Here is a 19,026-nt window from a genome sequence, read left to right as displayed (position 1 = left end):
TTTAAAAACTTACCGTTCTTCCAGCTTCGTTGTTGTGCAGGTTCATTGTAAACCTCAAATCTTTACCTCGTTCTGCAGCACCTACAAACTGTTTTGTGAATTTGGATCCGAATTCAATGTTATCACTGCAACCTCCCCATTCCCAGTCCAAGCCACTGGGACCGCGACGTTTGTAATCACAGCTACAAGAAGTGACCAAGCCTTCCCTGCATGCTCGAGCCATAGCATGCGTGACACCTGCACTTGTTATTGCGTAAAGAAAGGCTGTTTCTCGGCAACCTGTAAATATAAATTTGAAATAAAATTTTGTTTGGCAAATAAGATTTTTTTTTTTTAAATTCAAGGCTTTTGAAATTAATTTTAACCCGCAATGAACGATGTGAGAGCCATGATGGCCCAGGGGATAGAGCGCTCACCTTCCAATGAGGTAATTCAGGTTCGAATCCCAGCGATGGCTGTTCGATACGAATTCCGCATCCTACTTGCACCGATCACAAGCTGACGTAAAATATCCTCAGTGGTAGACGGATCATGGGTTAGAGTCCCCTTGCCATCACTTTAACCATGCGAGGTTTTAGGGGTTTACCCAAATGCGGGTTAGTTCCATCAAAAAAGTCCTCCATGAAGACAAATTTCTCCCAATATTTGATTCAGGAGTTCCCTTGTCTTCTGTACAGGGTTCAAAATTACAATTCTACGGAGTTGAACATTAGTAGTTCTAAGCCCCCCAAAAATTGGTCAGTATTTATTCATGACAAAAATAATCAAGCTTGCCAACATTGTTTAACATTTCCAGAGCTGCCCCTTGATTCAAATAAATCTTTCCAGTCTTAAAGTTGTAGTTCTAGCCACCACATTCAGTGTCGAAATTCTCTTTCTGAAATTTTATACGCTAATGTTAAGCGTTCAAAAAGAGTACCCAGACCCTTGTCAGTTCTTAAAGCTTTCAGTTTAGTTTACGGAAGACAAGTATAGTTTGTATAACGCAAGAATTAGCCCTTCATCTGGACCCGTGGTGGTGACTATTCTAACGCAGTATAACTATTTCAAGTAGGGGTGTGGGATGACTATTTAGAACAGGTTTTGGTTCAGGTCGGCGAGAGAAAGAGAATCTTTTTCGTTGGTCTACTGTGTTAGCCCTAGAGTGAAAAGAAGCTAACCTCCCATAAATGCGCTATTCTCCTTTCCACTGCAGCAGACTTTGAGGCGAGGGGTGTTCTTACCGTAGACAAACTATAAAAACTTGGAGTTTTGATTTAGATTGAAAAAGTTTTGGAATCATAATGCGAGGTATGCTTGCATTACAATCAAATGAAAATGGTCTTAAACGCACTTTTATGGTTGCGTTAGTAGTAACAAGTGAAAAATACTAAAAAAAAAAAATAATAATAATTGCCAAATGATTTTAAGTAAAAACTTAATGAAGAGCACAAATAGTTTTGTAGGACACTTGGGGAGATAAATAAAGATTTTCTAAATAAAAAAAATATGCTATGAGTTAAAATTTTTCTTTACTTTACTATTTCTGTCAGCTAACTAAAAATTATCATAATACGCGTACGCAGTGGACAATGTAATCAAAGTGCCAAATCTATGAAAAAGCATTCTCCAAATAAAAAAAAATACTATAAATTAATGTTTTTTCTTTACTATTTATGTTAGCTTATAAAAATTATAATATGCGTATGCAATAGAGACGAAACATTCAGAGTGGCAAATCTACGAAAAAAATAAAGATTCTCTAACTAAAAAAAATCCCTTAAGTTAATTTTTTTTCCACTATTTCTGTTAGCTTACTAAAAATTGTAAGACTCGAATACAATGGAAAATACACTCAAAGAGATAGATAAACGAATATTTTCTAGATAAAATTTAAAAAATTGCTATGAGTTAATGTCTTTTTTTCTCTTTACTTAACTTTGCCTGTCAGATTACTTAAAATTGTAATACGCATTTTTAAAACAAAAGTTATCCGATTTTAAACTCCAGACAATCAAACTATCAGATAGTTAAAGAAATTTCTCAACAACTCAGAAAATTTACCATTATTGACTTCTTGAAAAAGTTGGTAACTAGCAAGTTATAAGAAAAGAAAAATTAAGAAAAACACGAAAAGCTCTGTATAACACACACATAAACAAACAGATTATTAAAAATATATATTTTCTGCAAATCAATAAAAAAAAATTCCATATATTGATGCCTTCCCACCTTTCTGATAAATATATCATTATGATTTCCCCTTCAACTTCTGGTGGACAAATTCTGATAAATACCCTCAACGGTTTCTAATAGATTTCTGTTGATAGACCCCACTTCGATTTCTGACGGATATATTCTGATGGGTTCCCTTTTGATTTTAAATGGATATATTCTGATGGATATCCCAACCGTTTCTCACGGATATATTCTGATGGATTTTCCGTCGATTTCTGACGGATATATTCTGATGGTTTCTCTTTTAAAATTTAACATTCTTATTGGATACCCCAATTGTTTCTAACAGATGTATTCTGATGGATCCCTCTTCGATTTCTGACGGATATATTCCGATGGTTTCTCTTGTGAAATTTAACATATTCTTATTGAATACCCCAAGTGTTTCTAACCGATATAGTCTGATGGATCCCTCTTCGATTTCTGACGGATGTACTCTGTTGGTTTCCCTTTTAAAATTCAACATTCTTATTGGATACCCCAATTGTTTCTAACAGATGTATTCTGATGGATCCCTCTTCGATTTCTGACGCATATATTCCGATGGTTTCTCTTGTGAAATTTAACATATTCTTATTGAATACCCCAAGTGTTTCTAACCGATATAGTCTGATGGATCCCTCTTCGATTTCTGACGGATATATTCCGATGGTTTCTCTTTTGAAATTTAACATATTCTTATTGAATACCCCAATTGTTTCTAACAGATATAGTCTGATGGATCTCCCTTGGAATTTTAACAGATATATTCTGTTGGTTTCTCGTTTGAATTTATACATATTCTTATATATGGATACCCTAATTGTTTCTAACAGATATATTCTGACGGATTCCCTTCGATTTCTGATGGATTTATTTTGAAGGATTATTTTTCCATTTCTGATGAATGACAGTAGCAACGTATTTTAGAAATTCCAAAAATTTGAAATTCTATCAAAACGAGTATTTTATATCAGATTTTTCATATTATTAACACGATTAGTCAATTTTTGATAAAACCAAATGGATTTACAGAAAAAGAAATATGAAAATACTATTGGTTTCTGTTAAACTCAAGATAAATCTAACAAATTATTACTTTTCTAAACAAAATTACAATTTAGTGCTTTTCTTATTTAACTACTTTAATGTTGATATTTTGCTTAACTACTAAAACTGATCCTGAACAACTCCACGCAAATTGAAATTATAACCAGGCAAGACTTACAAAAAGTGAAAGACATTTCTTCTATTATCTACTAATCATTCCATCAAAGATCAATTTCCAAACGCTTTGGCAGAAAAAAAAAGAAAGAAACAAAAGCAAAATAAATAACAAAAAAAAACAGCTAATAGTTCTGTAGAACACATCGGGAAACCAACTCTGAAATAACAACGCATTTTGCGAATAAAAATCCCGTCAACTTCGCAACTCAAGAGTTCAGAGGTCAGACTGGAAAAGAAAGAAAGCGAAAACAAATATAAAAAAAACGAATCTCGGTAGTGATAAATTTTTTTTCAAGTCCTGGGAAGAATGTTTTTGAGATAATTTTCATCCATTTATTCGACTTTATGTTCCTCCCCTTCTCTCTTCATTAATTTATTAGACTCTTAGACCTTATCAGAAAACTTCACTTTTCCCTGCTACCGAAGGAGTCTAAGAACTTTTATTTCTTTAGTTCACACATTTGAGGACGAACTGTTGTCCGGTTGGGTTAGTTCGTGAAACAAGCATTAAATGTCTAATTTACATAAAGACTGCAGATATAAAAATGGACGGTAATTTGGCGAAGCTTATTTTTTCGGCCACGGAAGGTTAATAGCGCATTAATTTGCGACTTCGCTAATGCTTTTGTTATTAATAACGGATTTAATCCATTTAGGAATGGCATTATAACATAATTCATTGGATGCTGCCCACCTTGGAGGGAAGGGAACGCTTACAAGGGTCAGCAGAGGTGAGAAAAGAACTAATTGTCGGGATTATAGACAATGAAAAAACTATGAAACAAAAGGAATTGCGTAAATATCTCTCGTTTTTTTTATGGGAAAGTAAGAATTGTTCTAATTAGTTGCGGAATAAATGTGATGTATGATGGCTAAATGAGGGAAAATTCCGAGAAAAGATTCTTTTTATTGCTTGGAAATTCTTTGGAATTAATTGAAGTTGGCACTATCGTTGAAATTCCTTGTATTATTATTCCTTATATTTCTTCTCTTCAGTAAACGTTAAAGGAGGAAGTATGAGTAAATGTTTTTAAAACTTGGTTAAAAATGGAATTATATTGGGCAAACCAAAGAAAAAAAGAAAAATCCTTGAAGTTATTTAAAGTTGGCACTATTGTGGCAACATTATAACTAACGTCTTCCCCTTCAGAAGCGTTAGATCAAACAGGATGAAAAAATATTTTGAGTCTTTTTTAGAATTTGTTAGGTAAAATCGGAGAAAAAGTGAATAAATATAAGATGGTAAAAGCTTTCATGGCTTTAGTATATTCAAAGCCGAGGACTCTATCATTAATGTTAAAATAACAGTGTTGCTTTGGTGTATGAGACGTACTTTAACTTTTCTTGTTGATTTCTGTAAGTTTTGTTGCATTTTCATTTATGAGAATACGAAATTCGAGAGTTAGTTATTATTTCTAGAAGGAATTAAAGATTAAATCCAAATTAAATGTCATTGACTTATAAAGAAACTCTCAAAAAAATGTCCAAGAAATATTGATTTCAAACAAACAAACATTCAATATAACTAAAATTTTCAACGATCGCTTGAAAGAAATTTATTAAACGTTTATAAAACTTTACGTTTATAGTACTTTTTTACTTTATTTACTTTCGTTATATTTTATTTCAATTAATCATAGAGTTAATTTACGAAAAAATATTTCTCCCTCTCAATTTCTCTCTCTCTCTCAATTTTAATATAACGTATGAAAAATTTGTAGAGTAAAATACAAGCTAAAATCTGTAATAAATCGGTTGAATAAATTATGAATTTATGAAATGAATTATTATGAATGTATAAATTATGAATTTATGATCGGAAGTATTTTTAATCAATTATATATAAAAATGTAAACAATGCAAATCCATGCAATACAAAATCAGAAACCAATCGGTTGTATAAATCCTGAACTTACCAAATGTTTGCTTATTAGACCGAAAAATATTTCTTTATTTTTTTCTGCTCATAATCGCTGTATTGAAGAAGAAATACAAACTAATTAAGTTAGAATTAAGCCTTTTTTAAGTATATAGAAACGTTTCTGATAGCTTGATGAGGATTAATGGATTCGTATGACTGTTAGAATAATGTACAAATTATAAAATACGAGCTTTTAATTTCCAAAACTTAAAATGAAATCTGATTTCGAACACTTGAACTGAAAAAAGTTCCATGAAACATGTAATATTTATTTTTAGGTAAATAAAAATTTCTATAGATTTTTTAACTGGATTATAATTATTTTAAAAATAGTTCATAACTTAAACATAGCCACAAGAAACTGTTAACGCAAATATAATTGTAGAACAAAACAACCAGCAAAATCTTAAGACAGTTTTAAATTACTTCCAGCAATCTTTTTGAAAATTTATATAGTAATTCATTAAAATAGTAGAAAAACCCTATTGTGAAGAAAGAAAAAAAAATCTCAAAATTGTGCTAATCGATTTTAAAACAAAGTTCTTTTCTTATATCTTCAAGTTAAATTTAAAAATAATTACAATTAAGATTAAATAATTATTTCTACTTTAAACGCAAAAAAAGAAATCCGTGGTTGAAAACTGTTTCAATCTCTGGAGAAAAAGTTCTTCTTATCTGTAATGCACTAAAGAATTTAAACTAAACTAAGAATTAAACTAAAGAATTTAATTAAAGAATTATTGAAGATCTTTTTGCGGTTATGAGTCATTTAGAAAATCGATTGCAAAGCAAATTTCATTTTTATACTTTTTAATCAAGTTAAGAGTAATTACAAAAAAGTAAAATAAATATTGTAAGCGAAGTAGAAATTCTAGACCAGAAAATAAACCCTCTCAAATTCTCGTGTGCCAATTGAAATACCTATTGAAGATCTTTTTGTCGTCAAAATTAAAAAATAGTAATTACAATTAAGATTAAATAATTATTTCTACTTTAAGCGCAAAAAAAGAAATTCGTGGTTGAAAACTGCTTCAATCTCTGGAGAAAAAGTTCTTATCTGTAATGCACTAAAGAATTTAAACAACCCTATTGAAGATCTTTTTGCCTTTATGGGTCATTTAGAAAACCGATTGAGAAAAAAAAAATTATTTTTAGAAATTTTAATCTGGTTAAAAATTAATTATAATGAAGATAAAGTAACTATTTTAAACGAAGTAGAAATTTGAGATTCAAAAAAAGCTCGCAAACTCTCAGGCAAATAATTAAAAAAAAGCATTGAAGAATTTTTTTGTTGTTGTTTATATAATATATGTTGTTGTTTATATATGTTGTTTATATTTTTGTTATGTAAAAAATAATTACATTTACGATAAGAAAAATTTATTTCTAATTTAAACCCTGAAACGGAAATCAGGAGTAAATGTTCAGTCTGTCTGTAATACATAAAAGAATTTAGATCTTTATGAGTCACTTAAGAAATTGATAGTGAAACAAATTTCCTCTAAACAATTTTTAATTAAGTCAAAAAGTTTTTACAATGAAGAAAAAATAACTATTTTAAAAAAAGTTGAAATTCCAGCGTCACCCTCCTCCAAGGAAAGAAGCTCTCAAAATGTCAAGCAAAAGATAAAAAAAATTTCAAAAACATCTATTAAAGATTTTTTCGCTTGCAGCATAGAAAAAAAAAATCTATATTGATTCCACTTTACCAACGTCAGAACCACTTACGACCAACCTCAAATAGTTCAAAGCATCACAATAACAAAAAACTGTATGCAAATTCCAGGATGAACCGAACATTTTTCAGATCGTTCGAATCCGGATGAAGGGAATGATGAAGAGAGAGCGAACGATAGCATCGCGAGGGTCCTTGTAATTCAGAGTCATTACAGAAGAGAGACACAATGTCAGCTAAGGGCAATGGCTTTCTCAAGGTAGCAGCAAATTCCAGAAGCTCACCAGGATTCTGAAGATAACAATGGGCAATCGCTGACAGGAGAAAGATCTTGGTGACGGAATGTGGCGATCGCTTATCACTTGCGTCAACGGGCATCATGGACCACCCTCGTATGAACCCTACCCCCACGTCATCGATAGTGTACAAGAAACTTCAAGGGAAACAGCTTTTTCCTCTGCTGATCCTTTAGTACAGCAAGAACTTAATTCATCCGCCATTTTGGTTCTTACCAAGTACCTAAATGCCGTTTTTCGGAGGCTATTTAGTCGCATGAAATGATGCTCTTTTTTACGAATAGTATGCTATTTTCAAATTTACTGTGAGTTTGCAACAGTTACTCATGATGACTGTTAGGTCAAGTGTAGCCTATCTGTAACCAGCGGTTTCCATGCTTATTCTGAAAATGGGACAAAACGTCAATATGGAAATAAGCCACAGTTTTGTGAAAATGAAAAGCGTTAGTGTTCTAATTTTTTAATATTTAAAAATTTACCCTTATGCTACATTATCGTAGCTCGTAAAGGTTTGCAAAAATTGAGAAAAATTAATGATTCTGATAAGTTTCACCTAGGCGGCAAAGCGTCGCCAAATTGGCGATTTTTAATTGATTGACCGTTCTAAAGTCCAGATAATTCTTCTATTCTTTAAAGATAGTTTAAAATTAAAGCTTTTCTTCAAGCTCTTAAATTGTGGTTTTTTATTTATTTATTTATTTTTTGTCAAAGGAGCTTCGTGAAACCATGCTAAAGACCACTGAAATGATGTTTTTAAATTGGCGAGTGTCCGAATAATACCAATCGCAATAACAAATGGAAGAATAAGGAAAATAATCTTTTGGAAAATTCCTTCAATGCATCCCTAGCACAATGGTGCAGCAACTTAATTATTTGAGATATGGAATTTAAAAATAAAAAAAAAGGAAGAAAGAAACCTCACGGTTAAGTGTGAGTATTCGCTTCGAAACAAGTTTTCCGGAGAAAAAAAATTTCTTGCTTTGATATCGGTGAAAATACTAACCCATGATCTTTATCACTCCCGTTTTCCAGAAAAAGTATGCACTTTCTTTAAAATTCAATTTATAAATAATCCCATTCCTGTATTCCATTATATGCCTTTCACTTTCAACTATACTTGTGCTTTGAAAAAGATTTACTGTAATGCCATTACACTGCTAGAGAAGTTTTAAAGCATGCTGTACAGTAATATGTTTTAAATTTATAGGAACCTTTATATGGTTCTACTTCTAAGCCATGATGCATCGTACTTTTTAAACATGATCACATGACACACTTATTTCTGAGCGGGAAAAAATGATTAAATTTAATGCCTTATTAAGAGTGCCAGCTCATTTGTGCAGTTTTGTGGTTCAAAGTACTGTTATTTCGGTTAAACCTTGAATCTAAATTTCTGAAAGTAAATTTTAAACATTTGCATGTTAAAATTTAATTATTTTTCTTTTTTTGCCAGCCAAAGTCAATTCATTTGTATTTTGTAATCAGAGATCTTTACGAACATTTTTATTTTTAATTATTTAAAGTTCATTTTTTGTTGTTTTGCAAGCTGGAAACTTTTTAAAGCCAAGGAAAAAGAAGAAACAAGCTAGGAAGTGAACTGTTACAATCGTATCGACATCAAATTTCTAAATTCGCTGATCCTTGTCATAATAACATCGAAATTTCTACATTCCGAAAAGCAGATTCATATCGGATTAGCGGCTTTCAATTTTTATGATACTGATAAAACATGACCAATTAACATGACACAATTAATCAAAATAAGCTACAGACAATAAGTTTATAAAAACGCGCTTTCTAATTGTATTTCGTACACTAAACCGGTTCAATGTGCAACAAAAATACTTAAGGGGAAAAAAATTTAATTTGAGACGTTTCATTTCCAAGCAATGAAATCTTTGGAAAAAAACAATGAAACCAAGCCATATCTTTGAGAATAATTTTTTGTTCTGTCAAAATTTTTCGAAACATATTTGCACCATTTTTTAATCTTAAAAATATTATTAATGATTTTATAAATGAGAAAATAGTCTAAATTAATAAAAAAAAACTGAAATCTTAAAAATGAGTAAGCAAGCAGTTTTTTCCCCCATCTGTTACTTTCGTTTTAGCAATACAGTTTTTGCCAAACATTAATCATAATTGTGATTTTTTTCTTCCAGTAAATGCTACGGGACTTTCTGCAAATCAAAAAAAAAATGCAAGTATATACAAAATTAAAAAAATTAATCTCCAAATTTACTAATTAGTAATATTTAAATACAATAAATCCTTGCTCAAAAATCCATCGTTAGTCCATTTTTTTATTGCTAAGTACTGCCTCATGATCCCAAAAATGGCGGATTTGTTAGTTTGTCATTCAGAATTATACTATTATATTTTCAGTATCTTTTACAACTCAGCATGTGAAATGTTTGCAGGTATAACAATCCCCTCTCCCATGCAAGAATAAGATAAGCATCTTTGCGACCATTTTTTTTCTTCCATCAGCGCTTTTAAGTAAGTCATTTCAATAAGTTTTGAATACAGATATTTATCAATGCAAGTCAGAGAGCACGAAGAAAAAAATTTGAATGATACTGAAAAAGAAAATTAGCTGAGTAATTTTTTTTCCGATTTTACCTTATTCTTTTCAAGTCTCATGAATTGAGGAAAGATAGAGATAGCTTATGATGAGCAATATGTTATGATAGAAACATTTACAAAGTGAACAAAATAAGTAAATAAAAATGGATGTGTATCAATTGCATTGGGAAAAAAAGAGAGAAATTATATTCCTTTTTTTCTCTCTTCGTAATTTTATTTCATTTAATATTTGTTGAGTTAAACCTCTCAATGAGATCGCTTACTTTATAAAAGCTGTTAAAACAAATCATTTCTGGCACAAAAGAAATTTTATTGATTGCTTAATTAAAATTGTTAAAAAAATTCATTTCTGGCACAGGGGAAATTTAACATTTTTAACAAATGCCCTATAAAAAAATTTTTCAACGTTCTAATTTTTTGGCTGTTTTCGCATTTATCACTACGGATAAAATCAATTCTGTTTTTTTCCTTGCAATGAAATACAAATAATAATTATAAATAAATAATCAAATTTATTTTAAATGTATTTTATGATAAGAATTTTGTACTGATTCAGGAGTTTCCTTGTCTTCTGGATTAGTTCAAAATTACATGGCTACGGAGTTGAACATTAGTAGTCGTAAACCAAAATTGGGTCGACTGTTCAACGACGGTTATAAAATTCATATATCTTATCTTTATTATTTACACGGTGCTTCCAGGCATGCACTGTACTACTAATCTTTTTATAACCATCTTCGTTAATCCTCTTAAAATATTTGTCAAGCATTCTCTAACTTTGCTCTGAAGTTTCAATTCATACAACGAATTTTTATTCACACCAGGTGAAATTTGTTCTATAGTTTGTCTAAGCTAAGAACTCCTCCCGCCACAAATTCTGAGACTGTCTGGTGCTATGGAAACAAGAATGGTGCATTTTAGGGAGGGTAGCTTTACCCTAGGAAACACAATAGACTGAAGAAAGAGATTCCCTTTCTCTCGCCGACCCGAGTAGAAATAGTGACCCCTCACCCCTACTTGAAATAGTCATACCTCGTTACCATAGTCACCGCCACAGGTCCAGACGAATGACTGGAGGAGTTCTTATTTTAGACAAACTATACATCGAAGTAACCAACTGTAAACTTAGAAATCAAACTGAGTTATAGAACAAAAGAAAAAAAAAACGCAACTTTAAAATAATTGATAAATACCTTTTTGAACAATCTTTCCAAAAATATTTCTACCCCTTGTGTAATCAATTGTTGGACAATTCCACCTTCTTTTTTTAAACTGATGTTTGCATTCGGAAATAGATAATCGCACTCCTCTGCCGATGGCTGTCATGGCGCCTGGATTTTCCCTCACCAGTCGCCTTTGCTTCTTCCGGAGTAGAGTGTGAGGGGCAAAACCCCTTCCAACTAATGTATTAGTTCTGTGAAAGTCCACTACAAAGTTCGAAATCTCTTCAGAATAAGCAATATTCCTAGGAAGACACAAATTCGCTCATTTTAATTTGGCATATGAATGTTACTGATAAATTTGGATATCCGCCATTGTATACAATGCAGGATATCCAAGGTAAAATATAAAATGTTTAGAAATTTTTTCACACTGCTTGTCATTGTATACAATAACAAAACAGTCGAGTTGGTAAAATGATAATGCAGAAAATCATACTGTTAACTCAGAATGATTTGCCAGTTCTTTTTTTTATTAGTATTATTTAAATAAGAACTTGGCACCTTTGGCGACCCAGGTTGGTAACCTTTCAAAGTTTTCTTGCACAGCATATAAACTTTAATGGTACCCAAGACAAATCTTCAGCATAAGCGTATTCAAATATTCAAATTTTTCAACCTCTCTCCCAATTCCCATACCTTATTTAGTTTTAAACAATATATTAAACAATGCAATTAAATAATTATTTTAAACAATATAATTTTCAACGCCTAGCTGTTGCACGCTGCTTTGCTTCGGCGAAAGTTCGTTGATTTCAGTTTTAACGATTTTCAAGAGATTTCCGCCATATTGACAAAGTTCTCCATGTCTTGAATTTTAATAGTAATTCAAAATCTTTCCGGAAGACATTAAATCCCACAAACTAACTTAACTATGAATTTGGGTCATTTCATCATAATAAGCACCAAAAAATATTCAAATTATTTCTATCTCCGTCATGCGGTAGGATAGAAAACACATATCAAAGCACCATTACTTGCTGTATTAATTTCTCATGCACTTTTCCAGTCATAACTTGAGTATCGCATAATATATACATGCTATTGCTCTAAAAAAGCAAGCTACAATCACTGGTGTGACAGTAGGCTACAACATAGCACGGCTTATATTTAAAATTTCTCCAGCTATTGGCATCAAAAATAAATCTAAATAATTACGTCGTAACTAAAATTTTATTCACATAAAAAAATTATTCTAAATAAGTATTTAAGGCACGACTAATTATTCAACTCTACTTAGAATATTATTTAAGGCAACCTAACAAAATTAATCTAAATAAGTTCTTAACACATAATTAATTTTTTAACCCAACTTAAATTATTAATTATNTTTTAAAGTAATTTTTGGTGCAATAAGTTGGTTTGCTTTTACTCACAAGTTTAACTTCTTTAGTTAAAAAAGGGTTGCGTTAGATAATGAAAGTGTTTCTTTTTGGTCTATTTTACTGTTTGTATCTTGTTCTCTTTTCCTTTCGTTTTTGCCTCAGAATTTTCTGTACTATCTAACAACCGGCACTTATTCTATTAAAATATATATTCAATCAAAAACCCTTGTCACGCACAAAACAAACAGAAATATGGAGATCATAGAATTTTTCTTTTATGTATATTTAAAACTTTTTAAATTGTTTTTTTTTTTAAATATAGATAATTATTTCAATAGGTTGTACAGTAACCTATTAAAATAAATAAGTTGTAACGTTAATTTGAAATTAAAAATTTTTTTAGTGCAACAAATAAGATTTTAAATTTCTGATTTATGATAGATTTATTCAATTAACTCTCGCATTATCGAATTTTTTCTTAAGTCTCCTTAATCATTAATAAAAATAATACAAAATCTGTATTTACTGAGGGTAAAAATATAATAATAATAGTTAATATTTTGATTTGTTCCAATTTTTATTTTGTTTAAGCTTGATTTGTTCATTTTCAAGTCAGTATTCCATTTTTGATTACACTAGGGAATATTTTTTTTTTCTATTGCAGGAAATTATTTTAAAAGATCTTAGATATTTTTGTCTCGCTGATTTCAAATTTGAAATCGGTTTTTCTCTCCAAACTACTGATTTTTAAAGCGACATTTTCAATCTATTTTATGTTGAAATGTACAAGTTTAAAAGCGTAATATATTTCAAAGGGTCATGTAAATGTTGCATCAAACTTATTCTAAAGAAGATAAGGGACATCATCAGAATTAAAACTGTACAGAAACTCATCCCCAAAATTTTCTCATAAGCCGTTATGTGCGCTTCCCTATTATGAACTGTTTCTTCGTGCTCTTGTGAACAGGTCTTAATAGGAAAGCGCCCCTAGCTGCGAACGGTGGCATTTCTGGGAAGGGGTTTCTATGCAATTTTAATCCTGATAATGTGCCTTAACTCAACCACTGGTCCGTGGATCAAACAGTACCGGGCCGCCCATTTCATTGAAACTAAATTTAAATTATACCCCAAATTAAAAATATCTGTGTTCCATTAAAATTTTATTTATTTAAAGAAAAGGGTCCCCCGAAGGTAGTGACATACATTTTTTAATGTTTGTAATGTATCATCGTCTCCGATTACCACCAGGTGGAACCGTCTCATTGAAACGAAACAAGCTCAGGGTTCTCATTGATTTAACGTTCTGGTAAGTTAAAACATTAAATCACTTTATGTTTTATTTTTTGGTGTAACTTTATTTTGAAAGCATGTTTAAATGCAATTAAATTAAAACAAATAAATCAAAATAATCGGAAATATAAACAATCAACGTCCCCCCCCCCCCGCAGCGGACCGCGGTAAAATTATCAAACGTTGACAGGTCCGCGATGATAAAAAGGTTGGGGAACACTGCCTTAACTCACCTAGATGTTTGTCGCAGCATTTGTACGAAGACCTTTTATATATTACGTTTTAAAACTTGTAAATTTCGACATAAGACTAAAAATATCGTTTCAAAATAAATCTGTAGCCTTAGAATCAAAACTAATGTCAAATTTGAAATCCTCCCATCCGTACTACTCAATATGAAGTATTTGCATAAACGCAACAAAAATTTATTCCGCAGTGTTATCTGCATATTGTTTTCGTTTTTAAGAAATTAAACCAACATATTTCTTACTAAAATTTTAATGAGTGCTTTAAACATAGACCAAAGAATATTACATTTCCAAAAATTCTAAAAATCTGTTCCACATTTGTTCCACGACATATTATTTTTGTTTTCGTTTTCAAGAAATCAAACCAATATATTTTTAACTAAAATTTTAATGAGTGCTTTAAACATGAACCAAAGAATATTACATTTCCGAAAAATTCGAAAATTCCCCCATTTGTTCCACGACATATTATTTTTGTTTTCGCTTTCAAGAAATCAAACCAATGTATTTTTTTATTCAAATTTTAATGAGTGCTTTAAACTTAAGACCACAGAATATTAAATTTATTAGCAAAGTATAACGAAGGACATTTGGGGGGGGAAGAAAAGAAAAAGAATTAGAAAAGAACTTAGGAAACTTTTAATATTTACATGCATTTGATTTGTCCCGTTTTCTATCTACACAGCATTTTTGATCGTCTATGCATTAATTTTGTAAACGTGGTTAAAAAAATAAACTTTTAAAACCAGTTATTAATTTTTTTAAACGCTTAAAAGCATTTAGGTATGATATTTTTTTTAAAAATTAAATAAATATAACTAAGAATGGAAAGAAAATTCCCATGGGAAACATTTAATATTGGCAGAAATTTGATTTGTTCCATTTCATGCCAATATTCCATTTCGAGACCATCTGTCTTCGGTAGTGAGACATATCTTGCTCGATGCTGATTGGTTCCCACTCCAACAAAAGTATATCTGAGAGGATGAGGATTAAATTGGTGGCAATATGAGGAAGCGAGAGGGTTTATCACGACCTTTTTGACTCGGATTGAAGTAAATGGGCAAATTGGACCTTAAAATGACACTTTTATGACTCCCTCTTAGCTCTGTTTGGTAACGCATTTGTTGCTCTGGAAAATCATGGCTGTCTCTTAGATTCTCAAAATAAGCATTTCAAACAGATTTTTTTTTCGTTGTTTTTATAGTTTTTCATGGGCGATTTAAGGCTATTGTATCCTTATGTAAAAGTTTGTGAAAATAATAACAAGAAAGAATGAAATATTTACACGATAACACAGTATTAGTATAAATTAATCTCAGCATATTGGAATTCTAAAAATAAGCATTTCAAACAGATATTGTTTTCTCGTATTCACGGTTTTTCATGGATTATTTAAGGCTAGTGTCTCGTTATTTAAAGGTTCGCGAAAATATTAACACGAAAGTTTAAAATATTTACATGATCAAACATTATTTGTATAAGTTATAAACATATTAGAACGGTTTTTCATAGATGATTAAACACTGTCTCCTTATGTAAAATTGTCATAAAGTAATAATAAATATTAAAATATTTGCATGAGGGGACAGTTTTAGTATAAATTGTTATGTAGAATTCTAAAAGCGAGCATTTATTTCAAATAGGTTTTTTTCGTTGTATTACGGTTTTTCATAGATGATTAAACGCTGTCTCCTTATGTAAAATTGTGATAAAATAATAATAAATATTAAAATATTTGCCTGAGGGGACAGTTTTAGAATAAATTGTTATGTAGAATTCTAAAAGCGAGCATTTCAAATAGGATTTTTTCGTTGTATTTACGGTTTTTCATAGATGATTAAACACTGTATCCTTATGTAAAATTGTGATAAAATAATAATAAATATTAAAATATTTACATGAGGGGACAGTTTTAGAATAAATTGTTATGTAGAATTCTAAAAGCGAGCATTTCAAATAGGATTTTTTCGTTGTATTTACGGTTTTTCATGGATGATTAAACACTGTCTCCTTATGTAAAATTGTGATAAAATAATAATAAATATTAAAATATTTGCATGAGGGGACAGTTTTAGTATAAATTGTTATGTAGAATTCTAAAAGCGAGCATTTCAAATAGGTTTCTTTCGTTGCATTTACGCGCTTTCATAGATGATTAAACGCTATCTCCTTATGTAAAATTGCGATAAAATTGCAATAAATATTAAAATATTTGCATAAGGAGACAGTTTTAGTATAAATTGTTACGAGCATATTAGAATTCTGAAGCCGAACATTTCAAATATGTTTTTTTTTCGTTGTATTTACGGGTTTTCATAGATAATTTAAAGTTATTGTCTTATTATATAAGTTTTCGAAAATAATTATACGTAAGATTAAAATATTTGCACGATGAAACAGTATTAGTATAAAATATTAAGAACATATAAGAATTCGAAAAATGAGCATTACAATCAAATTGTTTTTGTTCTTTTTAAAGTGTTTCTTAGAAAATTTAAGACTATTATGTTACGTAAATAATTGAGAAAATAATAATACGAAAGATAAAAATATCTATATGATAAAACAGTTTTTGTATAAAGTCAATATTAAGAGCATATATGAGCATATTAGAATTCTAAAATAAGTATTTTAAACGGATTTTTTTCGTTGCATGTATGGTTTTACATAGACGATTTAAGACATTGTTTCCTCATGTGAAAGTTTAAGAAATACTAATACAAAGGATAAAAATATTTACATGATGAAACAGTATTAGTATAAATTATTATGAGCATGGAAGAATATTAGAATTCTAAAAATGAGACTCAAACACATTTTTATCGTCGAATTTACTGTTTTTCATAGATGATTTAAGGCTGTTGTCTCCTGATTCGAAAGTTTGCAAAAATAATAGAACGGAAGATTGAAACAGTCACAAGATAAAACAGTATTGGTTTAAATTATTATGAGCATGTTAGAATTCTAAAAAGGTCCTTGGATAAAAGTTTAAGATTCAGATAAAGCTAAAATTATCATTGAAATTTTACACGCACTACGAAATATAAAACTATTTAAATTATCAAATGAGCCTTATTATAAGCTATCACGAAAATAAAAGCATATTCGAAATGATTTAAAAATGAACATTAACGAAGATCTGAACTATTTGCTTAATACAATGAGTCTTGATACAAAATTTTTTGAACAGATAAACGTATCAGAAATTTTCTACAAATGAGCATTTCCAGCAGATTTTTGCTTCATTTATGTTTTTTTTTCTTTTGTAGACGATTCAATGTTGCTGTTTACTTAAGTAAAAGTTTTCTTCTGAGTAAGTTAAAATAAGCTTTTGAATTTTATTTAATTTACTAAATACAAAACTATTTACATGATAAAATGAGTTTTATTATGAATTTGCATTTTTAGTAAAAATATTCAGAAAATGAGCGTATCAAACAGAATTTCATTATATAACAATTTTCATAAAATATTTCATTATGTTGTCTCCAAAATTTAGATTCAGGTAAGGTTAAATTCAGCTTAAAAATTTTATATGACTTATGAAATATGAAAATATTTTTATAATAATACAGTCTTTAGTAAAAATTGTTATGATTCATTGATATATATATAAACATTGAAAATATTCCTATAATTAGCTCTTTTGACTGATTTTTCTAGGATTTGCACTCTTTAATTGACGCTTTAAAGTTTTTGTCTTCTAATGTAATCGTTTCAGATTCTGATTCTTTCAAATTTGACGTAGTTTATAAAATATTAAAACATATACATAGTATTACAAATTTTCTATAAAATATTAAGAACAAATATTTGTATTATACATGTTATGAAAACGAACATTTTTTATGAATTTTTATAATCAGTTTAAAACTATCGTTTCCTATAGTAAAAGCTTAAGATTCACATTTTTTATTCGGAATGGGCTAAAAAATTTAACAAAATTTACGAAATGTAAAGATTTTCTACAACCAAAGGAATATCAGTACAACATAAAAATGAACTTTTATACGTATTACAGGTACTACTGAACGTATTACAAGTACTACAAGTACTTATACGTATTAGAAGTACTGCAAGTATTACTGAATTCATAATCAACTTTAATTTCTATAGTCTTTCATTTCAAATGTCTCGGTAAAATTTGTAGCTAACTATTTCAGGATAATTAGGTTGAATTTATCTTTTAAAATCTACTTAAATTACAAAATATAAAAAATATATATATATTACAAATATTCTCATAATTTAACGTTTCTTTTGGGGATTTTTATTTACTTAAGGTTCTATAGTCTGCAGGTCCAAAAATGTGAAACGTTTCTGTATCCGATGAGTTCAGCTAAAATTAGCTTTTAAAATTTCAATAATAAAGACACAATTAAGAATGAAGATATCATTTAGTAAACCATGTATCCTAGAAGAGTGTTTTGGAAAATTTCAATCCATTAAGACTATGACTGGAATGAAAGTAAAATAAAATACTATTAAGTTGAATGAATAAACACTCCTTTTGATACTTTTTTCTTCGATTTTTAACGCTTTTTGAACAATGACTGGAATAAAAGTAAAATAAAATACTTTTGAGCTGAATGAATAAACACTCTTTTGATACTTTTTTCTTTGATTTTTAACGCTTTTTAAACAATGACTGGAATAAAAGTAAAATAAAATACTTTGAGTTGAATGAATAAACACTCTTTTGATACTTTTTTCTTTGATTTTTAACGCTTTTTAAACAATGACTGGAATAAAAGTAAAATAAAATACTTCTGAGCTGAATGAATAAACACTCTTTTGATACTTTTTTCTTTGATTTTTAACGCTTTTTAAACAATGACTGGAATAAAATTAAAATAAAATACTTTTGAGTCGAATGAATAAACACTCTTTTGATACTTTTTTCCTTGATTTTTACCGCTTTTTAAAGATGACTGGAATAAAAGTAAAATAAAATACTTTTGAGTTGAATGAATAAACACTCTTTTGATACTTTTTTCTTTGATTTTTAACGCTTTTTAAACAATGACTGGAATAAAAGT

At 29.6% G+C, this 19,026-nt stretch overlaps 1 protein-coding gene across 1 annotated transcript in view; it reads right to left on the bottom strand.

The window, feature by feature from the left end:
- The window catches only part of LOC107438386 (protein Wnt-1), a 52,146-nt gene that overhangs the window by 21,847 nt on the left and 11,273 nt on the right, over positions 1-19,026 (bottom strand). Inside the window, exons 2-3 of the mRNA XM_016050668.3 lie at positions 11,095-11,366; positions 14-279 (exon numbers count right to left, since the gene is read on the bottom strand). Coding sequence (XP_015906154.1) covers positions 14-279; positions 11,095-11,366 — 538 coding nt within the window. The remainder of the gene's footprint in view (positions 1-13; positions 280-11,094; positions 11,367-19,026) is intronic.

Source organism: Parasteatoda tepidariorum, chromosome 7 (assembly GCF_043381705.1).
Source record: "Parasteatoda tepidariorum isolate YZ-2023 chromosome 7, CAS_Ptep_4.0, whole genome shotgun sequence".
NCBI lineage: Eukaryota > Metazoa > Arthropoda > Arachnida > Araneae > Theridiidae > Parasteatoda > Parasteatoda tepidariorum.
Note: the sequence above shows the minus strand (reverse complement) of the source record. Positions and strands in the feature narration are given on the sequence as shown.